Source organism: Mustela lutreola, chromosome 2 (genome assembly GCF_030435805.1).
Source record: "Mustela lutreola isolate mMusLut2 chromosome 2, mMusLut2.pri, whole genome shotgun sequence".
Classification (NCBI taxonomy): domain Eukaryota; kingdom Metazoa; phylum Chordata; class Mammalia; order Carnivora; family Mustelidae; genus Mustela; species Mustela lutreola.
In genome coordinates this window covers 218,577,325-218,602,348 of record NC_081291.1, presented here as the reverse complement: position 1 = coordinate 218,602,348, position 25,024 = coordinate 218,577,325, and the positions used below count along the sequence as shown (strand labels likewise).

Below are 25,024 nucleotides of genomic sequence, written 5' to 3'. Positions count from 1 at the left end.
AAATCTTATCTTCAAAAAAATAACAAGAGCATCAGCAGTACTAATGGTGAATACTAGAGTACTTACTCTCTGCCCAACACTGTAGTAGTCATTGTTTTCTAGAGCAGGTAAGACAGATGGGAGCCACTGCTGTCCGCATGCCACAGACACCGTCTCTGTAGCTCTGTGTTGTTAAGTCATGAAGCAAGGCTGCACTAAGTGAATGCGTTTAGTGACTGAAGACCCAAAGGTGAATCAGAGATGTCTCTGCCCTCCAGAAGCTCACAGTTTAATGGCCTGAGACAGGCAGAGAAACCAGGAGATGCAACAAAGTTGTACATGTATTGTAAACATCCATCTGCAACACAAAAGTTAGTCTCACAAAGACTAATTCCAAGGGAAATCATTGTAACACTGTGGCAGGTGTTAATACTTGTAGTGTGTAAAGATAATTATTATTAAGTCCAAGTGAGTTTGGGTGCGTAAACATACTCTATGCAGCACAACAGGGGGGAATATGAGGGGTTATAATTCCTACTCCAACATCACCTCATTAATGTTGACAATAAGCCCGTACATTTATTTCCTTTCTAAAGGAAAAGCAAGTCATGCTTACGAGCTGCCTGGAAATTTAGTTTCATGTGCCTCAGTTTGTTCAAACCTACGTATGAGAAGTCACTTATATCATCAAACTCATTTCTTACCAATTAATATTGCCTAAAAGAAAAGGAAATATTTCACAATATTTCCTAAAAGGGAAGAAAGAAAATTGCTCAAAGCGATAAATACAATGATTCTGGGGGAAAGCAGAATGCTGATAATTATATCCATATGTACTCAGTGACTTTTTCGAGAAGCCTGGATCTTCCTGAAGCTTTCGAGCCCAGCTCCCATGTATCACATTCATGAGCTTCGGTGGCTGAATTTTTATGAAATGACATCCAGAGAGAGGGGAATATTTTTATGATAATGACGTACAATTAACAGGTAGATGGAACTCTGGGGTCCTCTTGTGAGAGGACCTGAAGTTGTGTCCCAGTGCATAGCCTAGAATCACGAGTCAATAAATGTTTGGTAAGTGAATTAATGAGTTCATAGATGGGGAGACTTAATATGAAATGTAAGTGTGGCCAGAGTCTGAAGATGAGGTTGAACATTGGCACGCGTTTCTTGGCTTCTGTGACTGAAACCGTTCTTAGAAATGCGTCTGTGGTGGAAACTGGCAGGGGGACCCCCCCAGTGATCCCTTCAGTTCCATGGGGACCTCGGGTTTGCGTTCTAGTTCCAGTCACATTTTCAGAGCGAGCACACCGCTTTTTTGGCTGAGAGCGCATGTTTATTTGGGGTGACTTCATGGGGTGTTAGGTGAACTGAAGACTCCCCCCCCCCCGCCCAAACTCCTCTTAGGTGGCAGTTGCCAAAAGGGAATTCAGAATGTTCCATTCCTGCCTCTATCATGACATTCCTTTTTAATGTCATTAACTGCGCTCATGAGGGCATCCGGAGCTCCAAAGTCACCCCGACAGTCCTTGTCGAGGCAGAGATCTTTAGGAACTGAGGCTGGCGCTAAAGGAGTTTGGGAAATCTTTGTTTGTGATTTATTTTTTAAGATTTTTATTTATTTATTTGACAGAGAGAGATCACAAGTAGGCAGAGAGGCAGGCAGAGAGAGAGAGAGAGAGAGGGAAGCAGGCTCCCTGCTGAGCAGAGAGCCCCATGTGGGGCTCAGTCCCAGGACCCTGGGATCATGACCTGAGCTGAAGGCAGAGGCTTAACCCACTGAGCCACCCAGACACCCCTCAAGTGTGATTTCTGTTGTTAGAGAAGAATTGAGCTCCCAGGGTCTACCCCACATTTACCTCGGTTTTCTGCTCCACATTCGAAAAAGCACACAATTTTCCCTTTGCGTCCAGCTTCACCAAAGCTCAGCAGGGCCCTATTGCAGCCCAGGAGGAGAGAGTAAGAAGCTAGGCAGCACCATGCCCGTCGGGAGATAAGAATTATTGATTGACCGGGTCGTGAGGAAGGTGCAGATCTGCATGGAACACAGATCTCACTTCCCTGGCTCTCCACCACAGGCCTTTTCCTGGAAGCACTGATAAGTCACCATGCGGACTGAGGGAGTTTCACATTTCTCCCCATTGGCTGATGGCCAGTGACTGCTTTAAGAAGGCAGGAAGCTGGAGGGAGCCTAGAGTGGGTAACGGGCCACAGCCTGAATGACCCTAAGTTGGGTGTGCACGGAGCCCATGTGCGTGGATGCCACATGGGTCACACACAGGACAATGTACACTGCTACTGTGCTTGTGCATTTTGCTAATTTGGCTCACTTCTCCCTCCTATGCCAGAAAAGTATACACTTTGTTTTGGTATGCAGCTTTTCCTTGGAATTAACCAGCAAACGGTGTGCCTTGTATATGTCCTGCTTTTCTGTTGTTTGGGCACTGAGAAAGAAGCACGAATTCTTGGAAACCCTAAAGTCAAGATGCAAATTAGCAGATCCCTCTCTGGCCTCAGATGCTTTGAATCTGGCAATCTGATGAAAACACATTGGCAATCTAAAGACCCTTTGCAGCAGGCCTGCTAGGTGTCCCACAGACTTCCTCCTGACCTCCCTCCTCGCCGCCTCTTCCATCCCCACCAACACACCTGCCTCCACGGCTCCCAATTTGCTAGCATCATGCACTTGCTGCTTGAAAATGTGTTTCTGATTTCAGATTTCAGTATCTGACTCCTTCTTGAGAAACCATATAATGTATAGAAGTCTTGGGGTCAGGTAGGTGGGAAGAGACTGGTTTAGGGGCAACAGGGCAAGATATCAGCTCATTCCCTCTTCTGAACATACATGGTCCCTTGGAAACATTGATAGCACAGGCTTTGACATTGATGTGCCTCTTGCTTATGGCCTTTGTGGGGTGCTGGATCTCTCTCTGAAATTCAAGGGGCCTCATCATCCAGAGAAGGAGCAGGGTCCTTAGCTCAGTAACTAGAACTGCAAGAACCAGATCCTGATTTTCAGCAGCATGCATACATGTTTTCTGAATTAGTAAAAGAGGAAGATCTTCCTGGAAAGTCAAATGGTGTCAGTCATCCCTTGCTAAGTTAACCTGCCTCTTCCAGTTGATCAGGAATTACTTTCATTGCTCAGATCACTGGCAAGTGAATGCAAGAGTACTCATTAAGATTAGCAAGCTCAAGACCTGTCTTTGCAACAGGACTTCAGGGTTTCTAGGGGCAGGACACACTGGGAAGTGGGACTTTATTCCGGGGCCGTGGGGAGACACAGTGTAATGATTCTTCCTGTAAAGGAGCCCTTGCTTTTCAGTGTACACATGACCTCGTGATTTGTTGGGAGTTGTCCCACCTTCAGAAGAGACCATAGTCTCAAACCACTGAAATTAACTGTTTGTGAAGTTGGCTAATGCAAGTCGTGGCTCAGATATGAGCTGATTCTCCATAGACTGTGTGCCTGCTTGGGTTGTCAGTGCCATTTTAGCATATGGGGAATTGCCTGTCTTTAGATAGAATTTTCCAAACTAGGCTTTCTTTAAATTGCTGAATTTTTTTTTTTTTTTTTTTTTTTTTTGCTTCCAGTGTATATGCCCTCCCCTTAGGGAAGGGTCTTCCAGGATTGTGAGTCCATGAGAGGCTAATGCAGAACAAACGAATTACATTCTAAAATTAATCTAAATCATAACCAGGTCTGTGACTCACCTAAATAGGAGGGATATAATCTCAAACTAGATGAGGTGATCATATCGTGGTTGGAAAGGCTGTGAGACAGTGGTGACCAGGATGGAGAGATCACGGACACATGGAAGTAAGAAGCCCATGTTTTGTGCAGAATGAAAGACAGACTCTGGATGGAGCATCCAGGGCCCTCTGAAATGAGACTAGCCTGTGGATCCAATCTGAGCTTCCTGCCCACCCAGCATCTCCCTGGGCCCTCTCCAGCTCACAGGCAGTGGTCCTACTTCCATGCTTTATGTTACAAGTTCCCCACCTGAAAATGGTCCTCGCCATCTCAACTAGTCCAGTCCCTCCATTCTTCAGGGTCAATGAACACCAATTCCTTCCTCCCATTCTCCTTCCCATCTTCCTCCACCATGAAAGCAGTCCACAGAGAAGCATTACATTTAGCCCCCACATACTGCAAATGTGCATGACAGATAATCCCCGCAAGAGTTCCTCGTGGAGGCACTTGTCCAGGCACTGGTGAAAAAATCGCCGAAAGAAGGAAACCCTTGCTCTCACAAAGCCTGCAGTCCCCTGGTCCTGACGAATCTGCTCTTCTTGTCTCTCGGGTATTTTATCCCTCTACTCAAGTGATTCCAGACTGTCTAGAACAATCTGTTTGGAGGACAATCCAGCTTTCTGTCAGCACCACCCGTGCCTGCCAGGTTGTTTTGGTGGTAGTGGGTGTCCTACTAGTGGTTATTTGAATTGAATGCCATAGAGAACCTGTTTTTATTGTTTTATTTTATCTTATTTTTTACTTTATCTTATTTTATTGAGAATCTGTTTTAAAATGAGACATGATGTACAAAATTTAGCAAGGAAATAAACAGGGAGGCTCTTCCAAAGTCAGAGGAGTTTAGAACTTAAAGTATCCTGGTTATTAATGGTCCTTAGCCCTAATTGGAGAGCGCCACTTCCCAATCCACAGATGCCCCAAGGGCACCAAGATGGACATGCTAGAGGACAGGCAGGGCATCTGTGCCTGAGTTCTGCAGGCCCATGGCCCTGGGGCCACTTTCTCAAGTTGGCTCGGCCTCAGAACCACGGCCAGCTTGGCAGTGGGTAAGGTGGTTTGTAGCCTCTGCTCATTTCCTGCTGGTCCATGGTTCCTCAACAGACATCTACCCATTTTGCCAAAAGACACAGTGTTTTCCAGAAGTCTCAGCTGGAAACAGATGTGGGTAGGTAGTTTGTCGCTAGGAGGGGAGGGTCAGCCTGCTTCTTTAGCACACTCTGTCCAGCGTTGGAGAATCTGGGGCCCAGCGCTCCACAGTTGGGGTGCAGGAAAATGCCAGTCTCCCCGACTCTTGGTTTCTCCAGTGCGTAAGTTCCAAATGTAACACATCACTAAGTGCTGTCTTCAGAGACTCAAGATTGGCTTTTTTTTTTTTTTTAATAAAAATAAGAAGTCCCTTTTGTTAACGTATGGGAATGACCAATAGGCAGTGGCTTCTTCTTCTTCTTCTTCTGGCAGTATTTAGCCACTAACAATATTTCCTTCATAGAGCACATTATTGCTGTTAAGACTGTGGGTTACTTCAGAGAAGATGGGCTGTGTCCCAGCCCGTTCAGATCCCTGCAGCAGTGGTTCCCAAACTTGGGGCTTCGGGACTCCGTTACACCATTAAAAATGACTGACATTGCTGAGAAGCTGTTGTTTATAAGGATTCTATCTACTGATATTTACTGAATTAGAAACAAAAACCGAGGTGTTTCTGAGACATTTATTTATGAATTTACTTAAAAATAAGAGTAACAGACTCATTATGTGTTAATGTAAAGAACACATTCCTGTGAAAAATAACTATATTTCCCAAAAACGTATTTAGTGAAACGAGCGTCATTGTTCTGTGTTTTCGCAAATCTCTTTAATGTCTGGCTTAGTAGAAGACAGCTGGATGCTGTATCTGCTTGTGTGTTCGGTCTTCTCTGCTATCACGGGGCCCGTAGTCTCTGGAAAACGTCATTGCCCTCGTGCGAGAGGCTCAGAATGGAAATGGCAGATAACATCTTCGTGTATCATGATAAAAGCGTGGGGCAACAGATTCCCTGGAAGGGTGCTGGGACCCCAGGAGGTTCCTGGAACACACTTTGAGAACCACTGACCTATAGTGCTGAGTCTGGTACTTCACACTGTGCTAGGCATGTGGGGACCACCATGAAGCAAATGGACGTATTCTCTTCTCTCTGGGAACTTCTAGCCTGCTGCAGGCTGAACTGTACCCCCACATTCACATGTTAGAGTCCTGATCCCCAGACCTCAGAACATGACCTTATTCAGACAGCCAGTCTTCACAGAGGTTATCAGGGAAAGATGAAGTCATCAGGAGGCCCCGATCCTATATGGCCAGTGTCCTTATAAAGAGGGGAACGGGCAGTTGTCCCCTCTGTGAAGCCGCAGGGAGAAGATAGCCTTGTACAAGCCAAGGGGAGAGGCCGGGAGCAGATGCCTCCCTCACGGCCCTGGGAAGAAACCAACACTGTCGGTACTTTGACTTTGGACTTCTATTCTCCAGAGCTGTGAGAGAAGAAATTTCTGTTGTCTAAAGAAATCTGGGGTCCTCCATTTTGAAGCCTTAGGAAATGAGTATGCAGACAATGCACTGAATTTTGACCTGGGATTTAGACTCCTTAGCAAGAGGGGTATCTCCCTTGATCAATGAGGAGGCACGTTCCACTGATAAAGCTCTGAGAATTCAGGGTTCTTGACAGGCAAGCACGGTAGAAACCATTCTTCTGAATGCCTCTGCCCTAAAGCAATTTTATCCTTTTGTTTCAAGAGGCAATAGCTGTTCCTCCGAATCCCTTCTTTGGCAGGATGCTTTTCAGGGGTGTGAGGTGAGGAGAATGGAAGTGAGACCTGTCGCCTGCCACTCGCTGTCTAGAGCTGTTAACACCCGCACACCCCACACCGTCTGTCCCCGGGGTTAGCTCTGACTTGAGAACGGGAGAGAACTTTGGTGATGCTGTTCATTTTGACTGTCCGTAGTGGGTTTCCCCAAGGGCTGCCCTTTATAGGAGGGAAGCCTCAATGAGGTATTTCCTATATGTGCAAAATTACACAGAAGTGGTCATGGTCACATACCGGCTATCTGAATGAAAAGCACGCATTCTAACTTCCCGGAGCTTCTGTACGTCATGATGCTTGAAGTTCCCATTGCATTGGGGGCAAAGGGTGGCTATCATGTCTTGTTAGTGTGGCTCTTGGTGTCCGCACGGCACGCACAACACATGCATTATGACCACATTTAGTTTTAAAAATAATACAACTTAAAAGATAGGACGGATTTTCTTTGCAGAACACTTACAAGGTGAAAACTCTTAGTGCATCTCAGGAAAGAAGACATTTTCCTGGTTCCCCTCCACTCCCAGGATGCCAGGTCCAACCCACGGCTCTGCCCAGCCTCAGCCTCCCCGGGAACCCCTCCTCCTCAGCCAGTAGTCACACTCTCCCTCCGCATGACAGCACTTCCTCCCAGGCTGCTCCTGATCCCCGGCCCACCTCAAACCCCAACGCCCTCCTCTGATTTTGGCTTTGCTGCCTCCGTGACCCGGGAGTCTCACTTCCTGAGAGTCCACCGGGATCCCTCTCTCATTTCTTAAGTTTGCTCAGGCCTCATCTTCCCCACGAGAACCTCGCTGACCACTCTATTAAAAACAGTGGTCTGTCCCTCCTTCTGGCTCTCCTCATTCTGCTCTGCCTGTTCCAACGTTTCAGATCCCTTACCACATTTTAACCCAGTTCCCAGAACTTCTTGTGAGCGCAGTTCACCTTAGTAATCTTGTCTGTTGGGATCTGGGCTCCGTAGCTCGGAGATGGGGCTTGGATTCTGTATGTACAACAGGGTCCCAGGGGATGTTGATGTGTTGGTCCCAGCACTGGACTTTGAATAGCGTGGTTCTTACTCACTCTACAAATACGTTATTATTTATTTTGAATTTTATTTTATTTTAAAGATGTTATTTATTTGAGAGAGAGAGCAAGAGAGCATAAGCAGGGAAGAGGCACAGAGGCAGAGAGAGAAGCAGACTTCCTGGGGAGCAGACAGCCTGATGCAGGGCTTGAACCCAGGACCCTCAGGATCACGACCAGAGCCGAAGGCAGATGATTGACCAGATAAGCCACCCAAGCACCCCTTTAATTTGAATTTTAAGGTTTCTCTATTGCCTGCACTTGAATGGGTAATGAAGGGAAAGCTGGACGTAGAGATTTGATGTCCCTACAGAGACCTCATTCATTACCTGTAGGGCAGCATCTGTGCTGACTGCAGGCTTGGAGGAGAATTCCTTAAACAGTTGTCACATACTTAAGTAGGGATGCTTGTGTTTGGTCACCCCCACCTGCCAAGAGGCACATGGACACACATATACTCTTTTGCTTGGAAGCAACATTGAAGGCATGAACAGGAGTGAAAATCCAGTGAGATTTTAGTTAGTGAGACCCCCGCGCAAGGCTGAGTTCGGTGGGAGTGCGTTGGGATTGGGATTGGGACTGTGATTGTGATTGTGGGCATCAGCGTCAGCTGCGTTAGGAACAAGCCAGCCTTGGATGTCAGGGCCCGTGGGAGCCTGTCTTGACCGGGACTTGAGAGGGGTGCCAGTCTGCTTGCTTTTACGTCCGGAGCTCGTGGCTTAAGACTCAACAGGGGCAGACGTGGCTTTGTAACTCACAGCTACATGGAGCTGCATTTGTCATTTTAATTTTTAAATTAAAGTGCCTGTGCTTACAGTCGTGACCAGTTCAAGTCTATTGGGTTAGCAGACAGGGAAGGCAGATTGTCTTTTCTTCTATGTAAGTCGCCCTCTTTAAGTAGAAAGAGCCACGTGTGACAGATGCATGGGCTCGTTCTACAAAACACGTGGGTGAGTAACAGCAAACCCCACCCCTCCGACAGGAGCCAGCTCTGCACGGGCCACAGGGCTTAGCAGGCAGAGCCCACCCCTCACCCACCGAGCAGGTATCTTTGTGCAGCGTGGGCCTGTACCTCTGGAAACGTCTTCTCTCACATGGAAACATGGGTACACATGGCCATGTGTGGTTCTGCTTTCTCCATGTTTCTCCATGAGTGCTCAGTGCAGTAAGTAAATAGAGCCCAAATGAGGAGGCAATCCAAAAGCCAAGGTTTAGATCCTTTGGTAGACCTCATTAAAACTTTTAGGCTGCCTGCTGGTCTGCAATGTTTTAAAGAGTGACTTTGACTTCCTAAGTAGACCAATTCACAGAGGTGCTCAAGCTAGGTTCTAAGAGAGCACTGTTAGTTATGATATATGTAAGCGTCGGTTGAAATTGTTGGATGGGTTTACAGTGAAAAATGCAAATGTATTAGGTTTTGAGATCAACGCTCTCAGAGTCGTAAAAGTCAAGTCTTGTTGGCAACTAGCTTGTTGTGCATGAAAAGTGTCCCCGTGACAGCGTACTCCCTGGTGCTTGATGCTACACCACGGGAGAAGAATGAGCTCAGCCCAGAGCACGGACAAAGGTTACGATACCCTAGCTACTTGGTCTCCTTCCTGGGCAGCAACATGGACAGATTTATGTTCTGGAAAATCTTCTGCAAAGCACAGGCTTCACCTCTCGGCCCCAGGGAGGACGGCGTCATCACTCACGGGGCCGAAGCAGGAGTCTGGCAGGGAAGGAACCCTCACGGTGGGTGAGCGCTCGGCTCCGTCCACAGCGGGAGTCGGTGTCTAAGAGAGAGACAGTGTCCGTGTCCGACTCTGCTTTATTTGGTAGGCAGTCAGTGCCAATGATTATTCGGGGATGGGGATGGAAGGGAAAGCAAGGAGGTCTTTGGACCTCGTGAGTGTTGGGGGCGCCCACGTGTGCTCATACTTGTGTTTCCTCCCTCACCTGATCGCCCGGCTTCTGCAGACTTTGGTCAGTGGAACCGCACTTTACTATCACTGCTGGGCTTTCTGTGCCATGCCGCGCTGGAGATCAGGTCCTAACCACACCCGAAGGCAAGAAATGAGCTCTCAGGGTCTTGCCTACCTTCTCATGGTGAGCACGGAAGAGGATCTCCATAGCACACGGGAAAGCACGGTCCGGGACAGCTGGGACAGAGCCTGGAGTCGACCTCAAAGACGAACTTGTGAGACCTTTTGGGCACCCGCAGCACAGGGGGGTAGACTCCTGGCCCTGCCCATGGCTCCCTCACAGCCACGTCTCCACCTCTGCTCGGAGACAGAGAACGGGGGCTTGCAGCTTGGACCTGGCAGGAAGAGTATGTCACTCAATAAGTAAAATGGATTTTATTTTGGTGCAAGAAGGGACCTTAGGAAAGCTCAGGAGAGCAGATTCTGGAGATAAGGAGTTGCAGCCGAGGCCTGCGCAGTGCGAGGCAGCAGCTGCATCTGGAACCAGCGACCCCGTGCTCTTGCTGGCATTTTTACACCCTCACGCGCCCCTCCTGACCCGGGCATGTCGAATCTGCCCTCACACACCCATCTGGGAGGAACTACCTCCATTTTGTTTTTAAAGTAAAAGCTGCTGTGCTGCTCCCTTTCACAGGGAATTGGATTGGGAGTTTGAAAGCACGAGAGAGAAGCCTGATGAAAAGAGCGGAGCCAGCAATGGTGTGGGCGGAGGCCGGGACATCTGCTGCTCCTAGCTTGCTCTTGCCAGGGTTTCCCATTGTGCCAGAACTTTCTCATGAATAAAATTCTTGGAATTTTATCGAAAACAATGAATCCATGTGTCAGAGATTCATGGATGAGACCAATTCCAGATGTCCAGGGCACTGTATTTTTAGCAGACACATGTGTGTTTTGAAAAGGCCAAGCCTAGAGCTGCCTGTTTTTCATGGAGCTCCTTCTGAAGATCAGATGATTGAGATGCCGTCCCGCCCTTTGTGTTCAGAAATGGACTGTTCCAACAAACGAAAAATGTGAAAGACTGTGGGCCTGGGGTGCTGTTCTGAGGATCCCCTGCGCCTCTTGAAGCCTGAATCGCCTGCATTCCAACCTGGTGAATAAACTTCAAAAATGAGGATAGCGTGGTCCCATGAGTTTCTCAGCCAAGCTGCTGTAGAAACATGGCCTTGTATATGTTTATTAAAGACCTTTGAGTTTTTAGGGAAAGTTAAAATAGAGAGCATCAGGGATCCCACATGTTGGAAGAGAAGACATTTTTGGGAGCTAAAGGGATATCAACTGTGTGCCATGGGCTAGTCTAGGGAAAAGAGAGGAATTATGTTCTAAGAACATGGTATCTCCATCCATCCATCTGTCCATCCATCCATCCATCCATCATCCATCCATCCATCCATCCATCTAGCTGTCCATCCATCCATCCATCCATGATTCATCCATGATCCATCCATCTATCCATCCAGCTGTCCATGCATCATCCATCAACCATCCATTCATCTGTCCACCATCTGTCATCCATCCACCCATCCATCAATCCATCCATCCATTTAGTCATTTAGAGAACACCAACAGCATGTCAAGGGATGTACCAGTAGTTGAAGTTACAGTTTTGCCCAGAGGATCCACATCCTTTCTCACATGAAACTTACATTTAATTGATATCGAACAAACTCATGTAGAATTGCAACCTAAGCCCTACAAGCACTGATCAGGAACTACAATAAAAGCAGAGGTGCTCGTTTATTCTCTGGCCCATGTGAAATAAAGGTACTTGGCTTTTAAATGTAGTACGTACAAAGATAAGTGACTGCACGTAAGAGAGTTATACTTTCCTGGCATCTGGCTTCCTCGAACAGCATGATGAGAAATGGGTAGTTCAAACCACTACTTGAACCACGTGGAGAATTTAGGTCCGGTGCATCAACTTCTATCATAATGTGATAATAACTGAAATACAACATTAAGGTTTAAAAAACCTTTTCATATGCTGGCTTATTCGATCCATTTAACATCCCTGGGTGGGAGCTGGGCAGCTGTTATCAACACTGTCTTTGTTGTTGAAGAAATTGAGACTCCCTCAAGGGTAAAGCAGCTCTCTTTGCATTTGAATAAGCAAGTATGCAGTATCTCCAGTGCACATGGGAGGACCTTACAGGGCTGGGACCAGAATCTGCATCTCCCAACAAGCTCCCAGCAAGCTCCTTTTGGGACCTGGAACAGAAAGAGGTCCCCAGAGCTCCTGAGGTGGCACAGAGAGCAAGGGCAGAATCCGGCTTCAAACTCGGGTCTTCTGACCCCAGATCCAATACCCCTATGCTCTACCTTGTTGTTTCCTACTTTGTAGTCATCTCTATGCTCATCCTATATTTGGTTATAAAAAGTGAAAAGAGGGGCACCTGGGTGGCTCAGTTGGTTAAGCATCCGACTTTTGATTTCAGCTCAGGTCATAATCTCATGGGTCTTAGGATAGAGCCTCACATCGGGCTTCACGCTCAGTGGAGAGTCTCCTTCTCTCCTTCTCTCCCCCTGCCCCTCCTCTCTCTCTCTCTCTCTCTCAAATAAATAATCTTTAAAAAATATATTTAAAAAGTGAAAAGAAGATGTGCTCATCTCAAATGAATTTCTTAAAAATAAAAACTGGATAAAAACAAGATGGGGGCTTTTGAACAATGATCTCTGAGTGTTCTCTGATGGCAGTGATTTGGAAAACAAAACCACACGTGGACCTGGCGGTCCAGCCACACATGAGGCCAAGGGCTCCCGAGGGTCTATGGGGGGCAGTAGTTGCATTGTTTGCCTTACAAACAGGATGCTTCCACACATGTTTTCACACTTTTTGTTCATCTCTAAAGAAGGAAAGGAGCCTGTGGGTGGAGAAGAAATACATTTCTTTGCAGGAGAACAAAGAAGCTATGAACATCACTTATGTGTTGTTTTTTTAGTTAGTTTTTTTTTTTTTTTTTTAAAACCATTTTATTGAGGTCTGATTGAGCACAAAAAGTGGTACGTATTTAATGCATACAACTGAATGATTCGGAGGTGAGTATCCACCCATGAAGCCACCACCACAATCCAGGCCGCAAACACATGCATCACCTCAACAAGTTTCCTTCCTCCCTCGTGATTCATCTCTTGCTGTGTGCGTGATAAGAACGCTTCACATAGGATGCACCCTTGTAGCCAGTGTTCAAGTCAAGAGCGCGGTGTGCTTCGTGCCAGCCCCAGGCTGCATGGTTGGTCTCTGGGACACACACTCCTCTTGCACATCAGAAGCTGTGCACCCTTTCATTGCTGGGAGAAAGAGTTTCCTTCACTCTCCTTCCAAAGGCTAGAGAGGGCATCTGTGCCTCATCAAGCCAGTAAACAGAAGTCGTTTTAAAATTATGTTTGCTGGCTTTCTAATTGCTCAAGGTGCATTAAAATCTCATTTCGTTGTGTGAGACAGAACTACTCTTTCTTGGAAATGTTTCTGTAAGGCCCTAGGCTTCCACAGTATTTCCAGGATGACTTGCTCCCCAATGAATGCTTCCTCTTTGGTTTAGAATTCTTATTTTCCAGGAAGCCTTATTTTATTTGTATGTTCCTCACTACGTAGAGTCCCCAGTTTAGGCCTGCCCAGATTTAAGATAAGACCCTGTTCTGGTCATGTGCTCCATGAGCGTGACTATGGACGTATTACCACGGACATAGCCCATGGGTTCCTGGTCACTGGCTGCAAAACCCAATGATCTCCTAAGAATGGATCTTTTGTTGTGATGGGATAGACATTTTTAGACCCCACTTAATGCTTTATGTCGGAGCTGTAGTAGGATTTCTTGACTTTAAGGGTTACTAGGAACATCCCCAAACATGTGGCGTTGAGAAGCTCTTTTGATGCTAGTAACATAGGCACAAAGGATCCTGCCTTCAAAGTGTTTCTATTTTAATAAATCCAGGAGTTGGGGGAGAAGTAGGTGAACAGAGAGAATTCTAGGGGCCACCTCGGCCTGCCCAGAGCCAAGGAGACACCCAGTCAGTTCAGACCAGAGAAACTGGACAGGAAGTCATCAGGGGGTCTGTCTGCATCTCTGTTTTCCAAAGGGATATACTGAATTGAGGGAAAGGACCTTCTAGGATGAGAAAGGAAAACATGAGGAAAGATGGAAAGGAGGAAATTTAAGTTCTCTGCATGATTATAGGCAACATGTGTCCCAGTGAGTGTGCCAGAAGATGGGGAATGTGTGAAGGTCCTCTCAAGGGCTCTATGAGTAAAGATGATGATAGGTAGATGGATAGATGTATTGTAGACAGAGAGGTGGGCATCTGTCTGTGTGGGTCAGCGTGTATCCGCACATCTGGATGTGTCTCCTGATCTCTGCTCCAGTCCCGTGTCCCGTTCTCCTAGCACAGAGCTAGTGTTGTGTGTTATCATCTTGTCTGAGACTGCAACACTACCATATTGGAGAAATACGCTCTTTAAATGGACTTCATTTGCCTACGTGCATTTTTTCCTTTGAGGCTACTCCAAGATTTTTTTATATTTTTTGAAGGACTGAAATAGCAACGTGTTAAATGAGAAAAACGTGACACAAAGCTAGATGCTGCATTCAATCTATGATTTTAATGTTTCCCGCATTGAAGAGTTAAAAAGAAAAGAATACCAAGAAAGGGCAACAGTGATTCACGCCCAGTTGACAAGTCCTGTGTGACTTAACCTTTGTTTTTGTTTTGTTTTGTTTTTTCTTTTTCTTTTCTTTTGTGTGTGTGTGTGTGTTGTAATGAAAAGACACACTGGCCAGATGAAGTTTCTTATTACATGAGATGTTGGCTGTATCTGAATGCAAAAACACACACGTTTAGAATAAAACTCCTGAGCAGTTGATATGTGGTTTTTGGATGAATGGGGGTGGGGGGTGAAGGGGGTCTTCTCTAGGTGCATGTTCTGTTCTGTTTGTGTTGCTTTTTTCTCTCCCAAATGTGAGTTGGAGGTGACTTTCCAGAAGCATCCATTGCATGGGGTCTGGCTCGAAGACAGTCTATAAACCACTGAGCTTCAGACAACCTAATAAATTGTTTCCCAATATTATTAGGTCTGCAGGCATCTATTTACGGCCACCAGTGGCACAGGCTCTAGCATATATATAAGTGGTGTTCCCATTTGCCGTATTTTTCTCATGTATTATTCGTGGAGAGAAGTCAGGTGTCCACCCATGGTGAACACATCCCCATACGTGACCATCAGTTTGAGTCTGAATAATCTGATTGACCAAAGAAAAGAACAGCCTTGTTGCCTAGGTAAGAAATACTGAAACGTATCCGGGGCCTAATATCTGCATAGCTTTTAAGTTCATGGGTGAGTCTGTTGGCCTTACAGGATTCATTTCCATCTTCCGCTGGTACCTCAATTTCATCCTAAATCCTGGGATTCAGGGCATTTATTATATTTATTTTATATTTATATATATTTTTTAATATATATTTATATAAATATATATATTTATATTATTATATTTATTATATATCACCTTTTCCCACTTCTTCCTTCTACAGCCTTTCTTTCTAGATGGTTCCATCTCTTCTCTATGATAACAGCTCTGCTCTTCCATGGCCCTGAAAAGACCAAGTCAGGAAGATCTCTTTCCTTCTCAGAAGGTCCAGGCAGGGGTGAGGGTGAAGCCTTAGGGAGGGATGCCATGCAGAGCCCCAGACCCAGCTTCTATCTGGTCTGCACGTTTGACGTCACTCTTCTCAGTCCCGCTTTCCAGCAGTGACGATGACTCTATCGGACTGTTGTCAGAACCAAATGACCGTATTTTTAGATTTAAGATGCTACTGGTTATAAAATGAACCACGATTTCATCTGGCACCCACAAGGAAGCCCATAAACAATGGCAAACCATCGACTATAAGATGCATCCAGATTTCAGAGCTGGGAAACTGTGAAAAATGGTGTATCATCAAGTCAGTGCATAGACTTTCAAAAGATACGCATGCAAAGTGCTTCATTAACAGGACAACCTGAGTATTCTGTGATGGACCAGCTGTTTGTGAGTCCAGAGAAAGTGGGTGAAAGATCTCTTACTCATGGCAGGGGGTGGGGTTATTCCCCTTGGCTCTGCATGCGACAAGTTTAAGGAAGTTTTGTGTGGGGCCATAATGGGCTTCTCAGCCCAGGGGAAGCGGCAGGCTCCTGATTTCAGATGACACGGACTTGCTGAAGTGGACGCTGTGTTGTGACAACGAGGACTTCTTTAAGAATGTTTTCTAAAGCGTGACCCTCATCTTACTCAGCGGACTTGTTCCATTTAGTTTTTCTGCTTGTTTTTCCTAACGATTGGAGGCACATGACACTTGAAGCTGGAAATGGGTTTGGGAATCCAGTTCCGTCGACACTGAGTTCTGGCTGTCTTCTGAATTTTTGAAAACCATGGAAGGACCATGTCCCTCTGTGGCCTTCAGCTGGCCTCAGCTGGGAAAGAGAGCTGATTGTTCTGAAACTCGCTTCCACGCCAAGCCAGGATTTCAGGGAAATCTAAGCACATTAGGTTTTCTGGATTTGCAATATAGTACTTTTAACCATAGGGGACCATGAATTAGAAGCAAATAGGAGCTCAGACCCTATTTCCTAACTCTTTTACTTGAAATATAGGAGGCTTTCACAAATATCCATCTGCTTCAGGAAGGAATTTATCTGCTTCAGGATCCCTGACGTCTTTTGCCGAAAATATCAGTGCACTTACAAAGTGCATTTGACTTTTTATTACTGTCTTTTTAAATCTCCGTGTTTGGATCCTTTGCTGCACCCACATCTAGTTCCTTGAAAATAAATTAAATTCTAGTCTAACACTATGAAATATCATGTAGTTGAGAACTCCTCCACTTTCTGGAACTATCTGTTGACAGTTGTCCCATGACCAAGATCCAAAGGAATGGTCCTTGTATGTTACTGGTGTTTTCAGTATTCATATGAAATAATAAACACACTAGCACTAACATAGTAGCCCCTTTAGTTTGGGGGCAATTTGCTTAGAATTTATGTGTGTCTCAAGTTCATAAAAAATGACCTTGGTAGGCTGCCACTTGCCACATCAGACTATCCCAACTTTCCAGGAGCTACAGAGAAAACACCCCCCCCCAACACACACACACTAGCACACACCAATCTAAAGTTCAGGTCTTTTTATAGTAACATAGAGGCAAGCATATTAAATTATGATGCCACGTTTCTGCCAGGTTTTGACTTTTTTTTTTTTTTTCTTGAGTTCTTTGCTATAAAGTATCCAAAGCCAGCTCCCCAGTCGTGCACCTGGCCGAAGGTTCTGAGATCATAATCTATACATGTTAACTAAGGCATCTGCCGACACCCTGGCAGGTAGGCGCGTAGGTAGGTGAGGTGGCCACGGACCAGGAGGGAAGGCAGGCGGCAGGCAGGGAAGCAGGGACAGCTTCCGTCCCCTTGTCGAGCTGGAGTTGAGGGATTCATGTGTTCCTGGTTACCAGCCTGTGTTCAGAGCTCCGTTCTGGTTTTAATCCTACTGGGCGAGATCCTCTCCCTCTTTGAAGTCCCAGAGCTGCGGAGGAGGGAGAATCCTATGCAATAGCCTTTGTCATTCATATAGAACCAAAGGGATGATGAAGCCCGTGCCTCATAATGTGACTGAGTCTAATGGATGAAAAAACAGATGCTGCCCATCTATGGCGTTTGCTGCTTGTGTCCTGCTGACGAGCAGCAGTTAGTTCTAGTGATTATCCTGTTGAAGCAGGTCTCGGAAAATGACCCTCAGGCCTCTTTTTGCTCCCCGAATTGTTAAAATGTGCCACATGGGTGTGTGTGTGTGTGTGTGTGTGTGAGAGAGAGAGAGAGAGAGAGAGAGAGACTGATTTTGAATGTTCCCTTCTCCTGACCTGTACCTTAATTCTAGGTGTTCAGCATTCTTGATTGGTTATAATCACTCTGGAATGTGCTTTTTTTTTTTTTTTTTAAATAATTGCTTCATCTTTCCAGAATGTGGGTTTTATTTCACTCTTCTTGTTTATCCTGAAAATCCCTCACTTTGTGATCTCTTTCTCCTCTAGTGAACAAAAGCAACCTTGGACATTCTGGATCACATCAACTTTCTCATTTTTTTATGCAATGTGAACTTTGAGGAGAATTTTAAGCTGTGAAGAAAAGATGTGTATCTCCCTTATCTTTAGCTTTGCACGTTCCCCACCCCCAAATCGATCTCAATTAACTTTGATTTCTTTCTTTAGAAAACCATGTGCTGAAATAATGTTTTGCCAGATGTGAGAATGGGTTCCTCCCCCCGTCCAAACTCACACTGGAGCCTTGTCTGAGTTCTACAACTTCGGTCCACTTTTTCAGCCTCATGCTCCATTAATCTGGTCATTGGAAAGGTTTGCAAGAGGACCCAGCTTTACCTAGGAAGTCTGCTAATATTCTGACATTGAGACTCTTCCTGTTGGGAAAATCTTTTTCTTTTTCACTTGTAATTTAAAACTGACGCTAACCGTTACACCTCACCTATTTCTGACAAGTTCTGAGATAAATCGCACATTTATTCATATTTCTCTTCACGGGCAAGCCGGTGCTAGCATGACGTAGTGTGTTATTCCCCTTGGAGCCGGGCTGGGAGTCTGCGGGACCAGGCGGGAGCGTGCGTGGGGGGTGGCTGTCAGCCTTGTCTGCTGTTCTGAGCGTGCGAAACCTTTCTGTGCCTCGCCGCTATGGGAAGGGAGATTGCGTTCGGCAAGCGTTCTGTAAGAAGCTTTGGTTTATGTCTTTATTAAAGACACTCACCTACAGTAAGTCCCTGCAATGATACTGATTTCCCTTCTACACCCATGTCTGGAAGTTGAGATGCCTCAGATTCCTTCCCTCCCCTTGTGACCAGGCGGAGAGCCACGTCTTCCCGTTGCCCTGAAGCCTCCGGTGCCCATTGCTACACACTGAGCCTCGGGCTGCTGCCTCATATGGCTGTTGTCTGTGGTTGCTGTGTTGGTTTTGCCCTGTATTCAAAGTTACCTTTTTAAAAAAAAATTCTTTTTCTCGTTCCTTGTGTCTGGTTCTGGCTGGCTGGCTGGCACAACCTGTCCTTCTGCATGTTTTGTGTTACTGTTTCAACAGCCAGCGTCTCAAGTGTTCCACACTGTGATTCGAGGGATTTTTAAGAAGTTGGGGGTGGTGGGGTGTTACGTACCCATAGGCACCTGGCCCCCACTCTGGGGGCCAGAGCCGGGTTTGTGCCTTGTGGTTCTTCCTACTCGCGGATTCCTAGAGCCGTGCATCTGACAATGAAGTTCACGCACTTGTGAAGTTAGTCCTTGGCTGGGTGGGGGACCGAGTAGCAGAGGACACACTGGGTTCAGACAGGTGGTCTGTGAAGTGGCATGTGTTTCCTAAGGATCCTGCTACTTCTGGGTAAGGAGGGAGGTCTGTATCTTAGAAAAGCCACTTTGTAAATCTCTGTGACTAAAGGGGAGCATCCTTATTTATTAAAATATCAACTTTAAGAAGGAGGGAGTGTTAATGTAATGATGCCCCAAACCAAGAAATGTAAGAAGGACATCTCATAGGCTGAGGGGTGGATGATAAAACACCAGTTCGACGGGTCCCTCGTTTCACAGCTCCCTTCAAGGTGAGTTCTGGACCTTTCTGGATCTCACATTTCCTCATTTGGGATGAAGGTTTCCATAGTCCTCTCGGCATCAAAATTTCCATTTTAGTTTTTTAAAGTATGACCTGAGTAGCTCTTGTTTCTTGCCAGTTCGTAGCTGTACTAAGGATGCTAGAGGGCTAAAATAAAACTGAGCTTTCAGACAGATTTTTTTTTTTTTTCCTGTGATAGAGACCAAAATTGGGTCATCTTATAGTCCTTCGGCTACACTGGACGATCATTCAAGTCACTGAGATTTCCGAATCTGATTTGCCTTTGCTGATTTGGCCATAGAATATGTACGTGTAGCCATGAGCTAGTCACTTGTGGGACTTCAAGCCCCAGAAGAATTCATGACCCAACAAGGAGGAATCCCTGATTTTTTTTCACCCCATCATGCGAAGGACCAAAGATATGAACAGAAAATAAAGGAGAAGAAGAGCTAGTCAGGGATCCAGATATTTTAAACATCCTGGTATTTGGAGGCATCTGGATCATTCACAGCTTTCTTTTCTTTTTTTTTTTTCTTTTTTTCTGGTTCATTTACTATCCAGATGTTTGCCATCATGGAAGCACTGCTTGAAACTCTGTTTCAGCTAATAACTTCGAAGTGGAAAAATTCTTATCTTTGTACGTTTGTCCTCCGGGGCTCCACGTCCCCTTACTCTTTTCTAAGTGCGTCTTCTTTAAAATCGCCTGGGCATGTGGCAATTTTGCCAGATGCTTAGGTGTTACCCGTCCCATTTCTTTTTTTAATCTCCATGACCATTCTGTACACTGTCTGCTTGAATTATAGATTGCATTTGTCAAATAATGACACATGCAATTGGATGTCTTCTAAGACCTTTGAAATCCAACTTCCTTGAGTTGAGATTAAAGTGGGTATTATCTACGCTGCTGCAGTCAAACTGGGGATGCTCTGAGACCCGCAGGAAAGTTTTCCTGGGCTGGCCGGTTCCAACAGTTAGAGAGAAGAAAACCAGCTACTTTTTTTCTTCTCAGACGTAGACCTGGATACTATGAAAGTTCCCTAAACTGTGGCCCCCGGTTAGAAATGACTCTAAAGTCAGCATCTCTTTGAACCATGACTGTCCTTCAGCGTGTCCTGAATGTGTGTTTCTTTGGGCATTCAGGAAGCATTATCGGTTGTGAGCGAGGACCAGTCTTTGTTTGAGTGTGCCTACGGGACGCCACACCTGGCTAAGACGGACATGACCGCATCCTCCTCCGGCGACTATGGACAGACATCCAAGATGAGCCCACGTGTCCCTCAGCAGGACTGGCTGTCTCAACCCCCAGCCAGGGTCACCATCAAGATGGAATGTAACCCTAACCAGGTGAACGGCTCAAGGTAAGGAGGCCCCTGGCTCCTGTTCTCCCGGACTTCAGTTTTCCCAATCCCTTGAGAAGGCCAAATGGAAATTAGCTACGCTCCTCCAAAGACAGTCTCAGAAAGCGAGGCCATAGAACGCTAACATGGGGCGATGCTGAGAAAATGTGTTCTCCAGTGGTTTGCGTTGTGGGTAGAGGTTGTAAAACCGGTAGTATATTTACGGAGAACTCTCTTTGAAGATGCGGTGTTCAATTCTGTTTCCCAGGCACGAAGGCTCTGGGGGGGGGGGGGCGTGACCACATATGGCAGAATTCATCTCTGAGGTTTTTATTGCCTGGAAAATAATGCTGTCTTGTATTTTTATGGGGGGAGAGTGTCCGCTAGTGGCCAGGCAGTGCAGCCCAAGTCCAAACCATATGACTTGGCTAATGGCTCGACTTCATGTGGCTGCCGTCCCCTCCCTCCTCGGTCCCCTTCATTTAACACACCACGCTGTTTCTTCTCGTCTTTTTTTATGCTTAAAACCCTGCTCTGATGGCGTGCGTAAGTATTAACTTTCCTGCGTTTGTCAAGATACCGCCGCTGTCACCCGGAGTGTATCAAATGTGGAATAGTCCTTGACACTCGAAAGCATTTCATCAGCTGTAGGTTTGAAAAGTAAAGGTGATTTCAATTATGATATAATACTCCAGATATATATTATTCAGAAAGAATATAAAATCTCAGGACAAAAAAAAAAAAAAAAAAAAGATGTCTTTCTTTTTTTTTTTTTTTTAAGATGTATTTATTCATTTTAGAGAGACAGAGAAAGGAATCTTGAGCAGGGTGTGGGGAGGGGAAAAGGGAAAGAGAGAATCTCAAGTTAACTTCCCGCTGAGGGCAGAGCCCAAGGTGGAGCTCAATCCCAGGACCCTAGATCATGACCTGAGCCAAAATCAAGAGTCGGATGCATAATCGACTGAGCCACCCGGGCGCCTCAGGATAATGTTTTTTAGATGTTGCACAGTCTGATGTGGGAGTCATAAGAAGCACTACCATTTGCTAATGCTGAATTAGGCACAAAGCCCTTTTATATCTAGTGAACTGTCAGTCTTGCAAGCAGCCCTGGGAAGAATGCTCCTCTCCATTCAATGGAAGAGGAAACTGAGGCTCAGGAATTTTCTGGCTAACTGGAGATCACAGCTTAAAGCCACTGGGTTCCAACCAGGGGTATTTGACTCCACCCCCCAGTGTATTTTCCACTCTGTTTCAACTCTAATAGGCTCCTTTTGCTACATACATATCTAACTCTAAATGTGCTTTCTGTAACTGTCATGTTTTATAAGCTCCGAAAACCATTGCGTCAACTTGCAGTTGACGAAGGTGACAAGTCACGGTCCCTTAGTGGGGATGTTGAGGTGAGGCTGACATGCCAAACAGGGAGGCAGCAGATGTCAGGGCCTTCCCCGGCCCCAAGAAGTGAAACCTGTGCCCTCGGTGCATCTGGCCGCTCTGGAAAACGGCAGCGGTACCTCTGGTGTTGAATCTTGCTATGAGGCCCGTCCTTTTAAATGGGATTCAAGCCGAGGCAGGCCAGCAAGGCAGTACTTCCCAGAGTCCTGAGAAGGTGGAAGGACCTCGGTATAAAAGCTGTCCAAGGGTCCAGAGTAGCCGAGTCCTGGCCAGTTGATGGTTTCGTGTCCATATTTCACAGGTAAATCTGTGCATCCCATAGAACGTTTCCACGGCTTGTTAACTGGTCATCGTGCTGTGAGCTAGTTACAGGGAATACATCAGTGTGTGTGTGTGTGTGTGTGTGTGTGTGTGTGTGTGTGTGTGTGTGTGTTAGGGGGACCTTGCGTGTGGGAGAGAGCAGGAGAGAACACTTTGGACAAAGGGCGCTGAGGTGATTTCCACTGGGCCATGAGCAGAGTGAGCTGGACCCCGGCCCTTGTTTCCAGAGGCTGGCCTCCCGCCAGCTCTAGGAACTGCTAACCTGCACTTACCAGCCTCAGAGGGAGACAGAGCAAGGAGATGAGGAAACAAAACCTTCTCCTGTTTCCATGTGGCTCTTCCTGAATCTAATAGGACATGTAAATAGGAGAAGACTCCTGTCTTGCAGAAGAAGTGGACACCCATTTCCTTTGAGGTGGGCTTGTGCTTCCCCTCGGGATGGGAACATTGAGCCTGGCCCATGGGCTGGGTCCCCAAGAAGGATGGGGCTCCCAGGAAGCTTCTCCCACATTCGCCAGCCTGGCTGATGGGGACAGGCCCATTGGTGGTTCCTCTCAGGTACAGAGGTGGGTCTCTCTCTCCTGGGAAATGTGATCAGTTTTGGAGGAACCGATGAGTTTTCTTGTGAGGCAACAATGGAAACTTTGCTGCCTTTCTCTCTTAGGCCCTCCCCAAATCCTAGGATTGTTCCAAATGTTCCCATCATAGGAGTTTTAAAGAAAGTCCCAGATTTTAAAGAAAACCATGATTGTTCTGGTGGTAGACACTGAGGGAAGTCAGCCTTGTAATCCTGGTCTTCCTCCCCTATCCGAAGTGGTATGTTTGGCAGGTGCCGTCCATGAGGAGAGCATGGCTGATTCCATCTACCTTTGATCAAGAGCCATATGTTTCCTTGAAGGAAAATGGCAGATCTGGTGTGAAATTGGCAGGGAGGGGCTCCAGGAACCCCGAGGCTTTGTAGAGTTTAGCTCTGATCCAGAGATCAGCTGGTCACCAGTGTCATCGTTACCCGTCCCCAAGATACAGGAGGTAACATCCATGGATCCTCTCAGTAGTAGAGACAAATATACTGCCCAGCCTTGCCAGAGCTCCATGTGTCTGCTGGAGTTGTGTGGGCCTGGCCTGGTGCATTGAGTTCCAGGGAAACAATGGATAGTCTAGACGCTTGTTTTAAGGAATTGGCTCTTTCATTTTTATGGACTGTCACATCTGAGATCTGCAAGGCAGGCTGGTAGGCTGAAAACTGAGGCAGAAAATGAGGCTACAGTCTTTCTCTTCCTTAGGCAGAACTCAATGTTTGCTCTTTAGACCTTCAACGGATTGGATGAGGCCCACCCACCTTACTAAGGATGATTGCATTTATTTAATATCAGTGGGTGATAGACATTAACAGCCTCTGTGCAATATCCTCACAGCAATGCCTTGGTTAGTGTTGGATTAGTCACTGGGTGTGATGCCCTGGCCAGGTGGACACAGGAAACTTGGCCATACCTGGTGCTCCCAGACATTGTGCAGGTCAGTGGTTGGTAGAGCCATTCCTTTCAGACCTCCAAACCAAATTTCCCCTGGGTTGATCATTTCCTTGTCACTAAGGGACTCAGCCTGGCTGGATGGGAAGTTGTAGAGGGGGTGGTATATCCGATCTGTGGTTCACTGGGATCTAGGAGAATACCAAGAGGTGGGTGGCCAGGCTGAGTCTGCTCTTCAGGGCATGGCAGGCTGCCTGAAGGGTATGGGGGAAGGGAATACTCAAAATCCATCAGTGTAGCTAAGGCTTGTTCCCTCTAGAGGCCCGACTAGCAGATAGAAGATGGCTGTGGCTCAGACCTGCAGGGTTTGCTGACTCACTGCGTGATACTTACACACATCAGTTCCAGCTCCAGACAAGAGGCCCTGGACTTGCATTCACTCTGCTTTCATTCTGGAGACCTCGACTGGGCACCTGACTGCACCAGCCCTACCTGAATTGTCAGGGGCAGAGGCAGAGTCATGGAGACAGAGGTCCTATCCTGCAGGCTTCATGGCGGAGACACTGTGGGGGAAGGCATGAGCCCCAGGGACAAGGGTGTAACACTCCATCTCCCAGCATTTTGCAGAGACAGCTGCCACCTTCCCACCAGCTCTCCTGACCTGGAAGCCTCGGGCCAGGTGTACCAGGGAGTTAGAGACAGAAGCAAGAAGAGAGGGCTACCTCCTGGCCCCCAGCTCAGCATCCTCTTCTAACTGTCCTTGCTGAGAGCTTCCATGTGGTGGACTTTTATGCGGCACATACACCTCTTAGAGTCAAGTTCAAGGAGAATTCACCCAAGTAAAAAACTGGGCTTTGGCTGCAATACGTGAGCTGTTCCCTTTGCAGCCCCTCGTTGCTCTTCCTCACTGCAAAGATCCCCCAGGACAGGAGCACTCTGTAGCTTGGGTCTTGTCAAGACCCAAGTCTTGAACCTGACCCAGCTCCTTCTGCATAAAGTACCACCCTTGGGAATGGTCCTATCTGTCCCTATCCATCCATTACCCGTAGGAGGAAAAGACCAAGTGCTTTGGGAGGAGGGAGGAACTTCATTCCTCCCTGAACGATAGAATTCTGCAAAACCTCAGCCCTTATGTGCTCACAAGCTCCTGAAATGAAATACAAGTGGTGAAATGCGATCTGTTGCCGTTATAATAGCGCTCTATAAAAAATAATAAAAGGAAAACAAGAGAGAAAGGAACCACTGCTTTGTGAGCCAACAAGGAAGTAATTGCGGGTTTGGCTTGG

At 46.5% G+C, this 25,024-nt stretch overlaps 1 protein-coding gene across 5 annotated transcripts in view; it reads left to right on the top strand.

Annotated features, from left to right (window-relative positions):
• ERG (ETS transcription factor ERG) overlaps window positions 1-25,024 on the top strand; it is a 240,748-nt gene that overhangs the window by 164,849 nt on the left and 50,875 nt on the right. For all 5 annotated transcript variants that reach the window (XM_059164732.1, XM_059164730.1, XM_059164735.1 and 2 more), the window contains one exon: window positions 20,357-20,574. In XM_059164732.1, coding sequence (XP_059020715.1) covers window positions 20,357-20,574 — 218 coding nt within the window. The remainder of the gene's footprint in view (window positions 1-20,356; window positions 20,575-25,024) is intronic.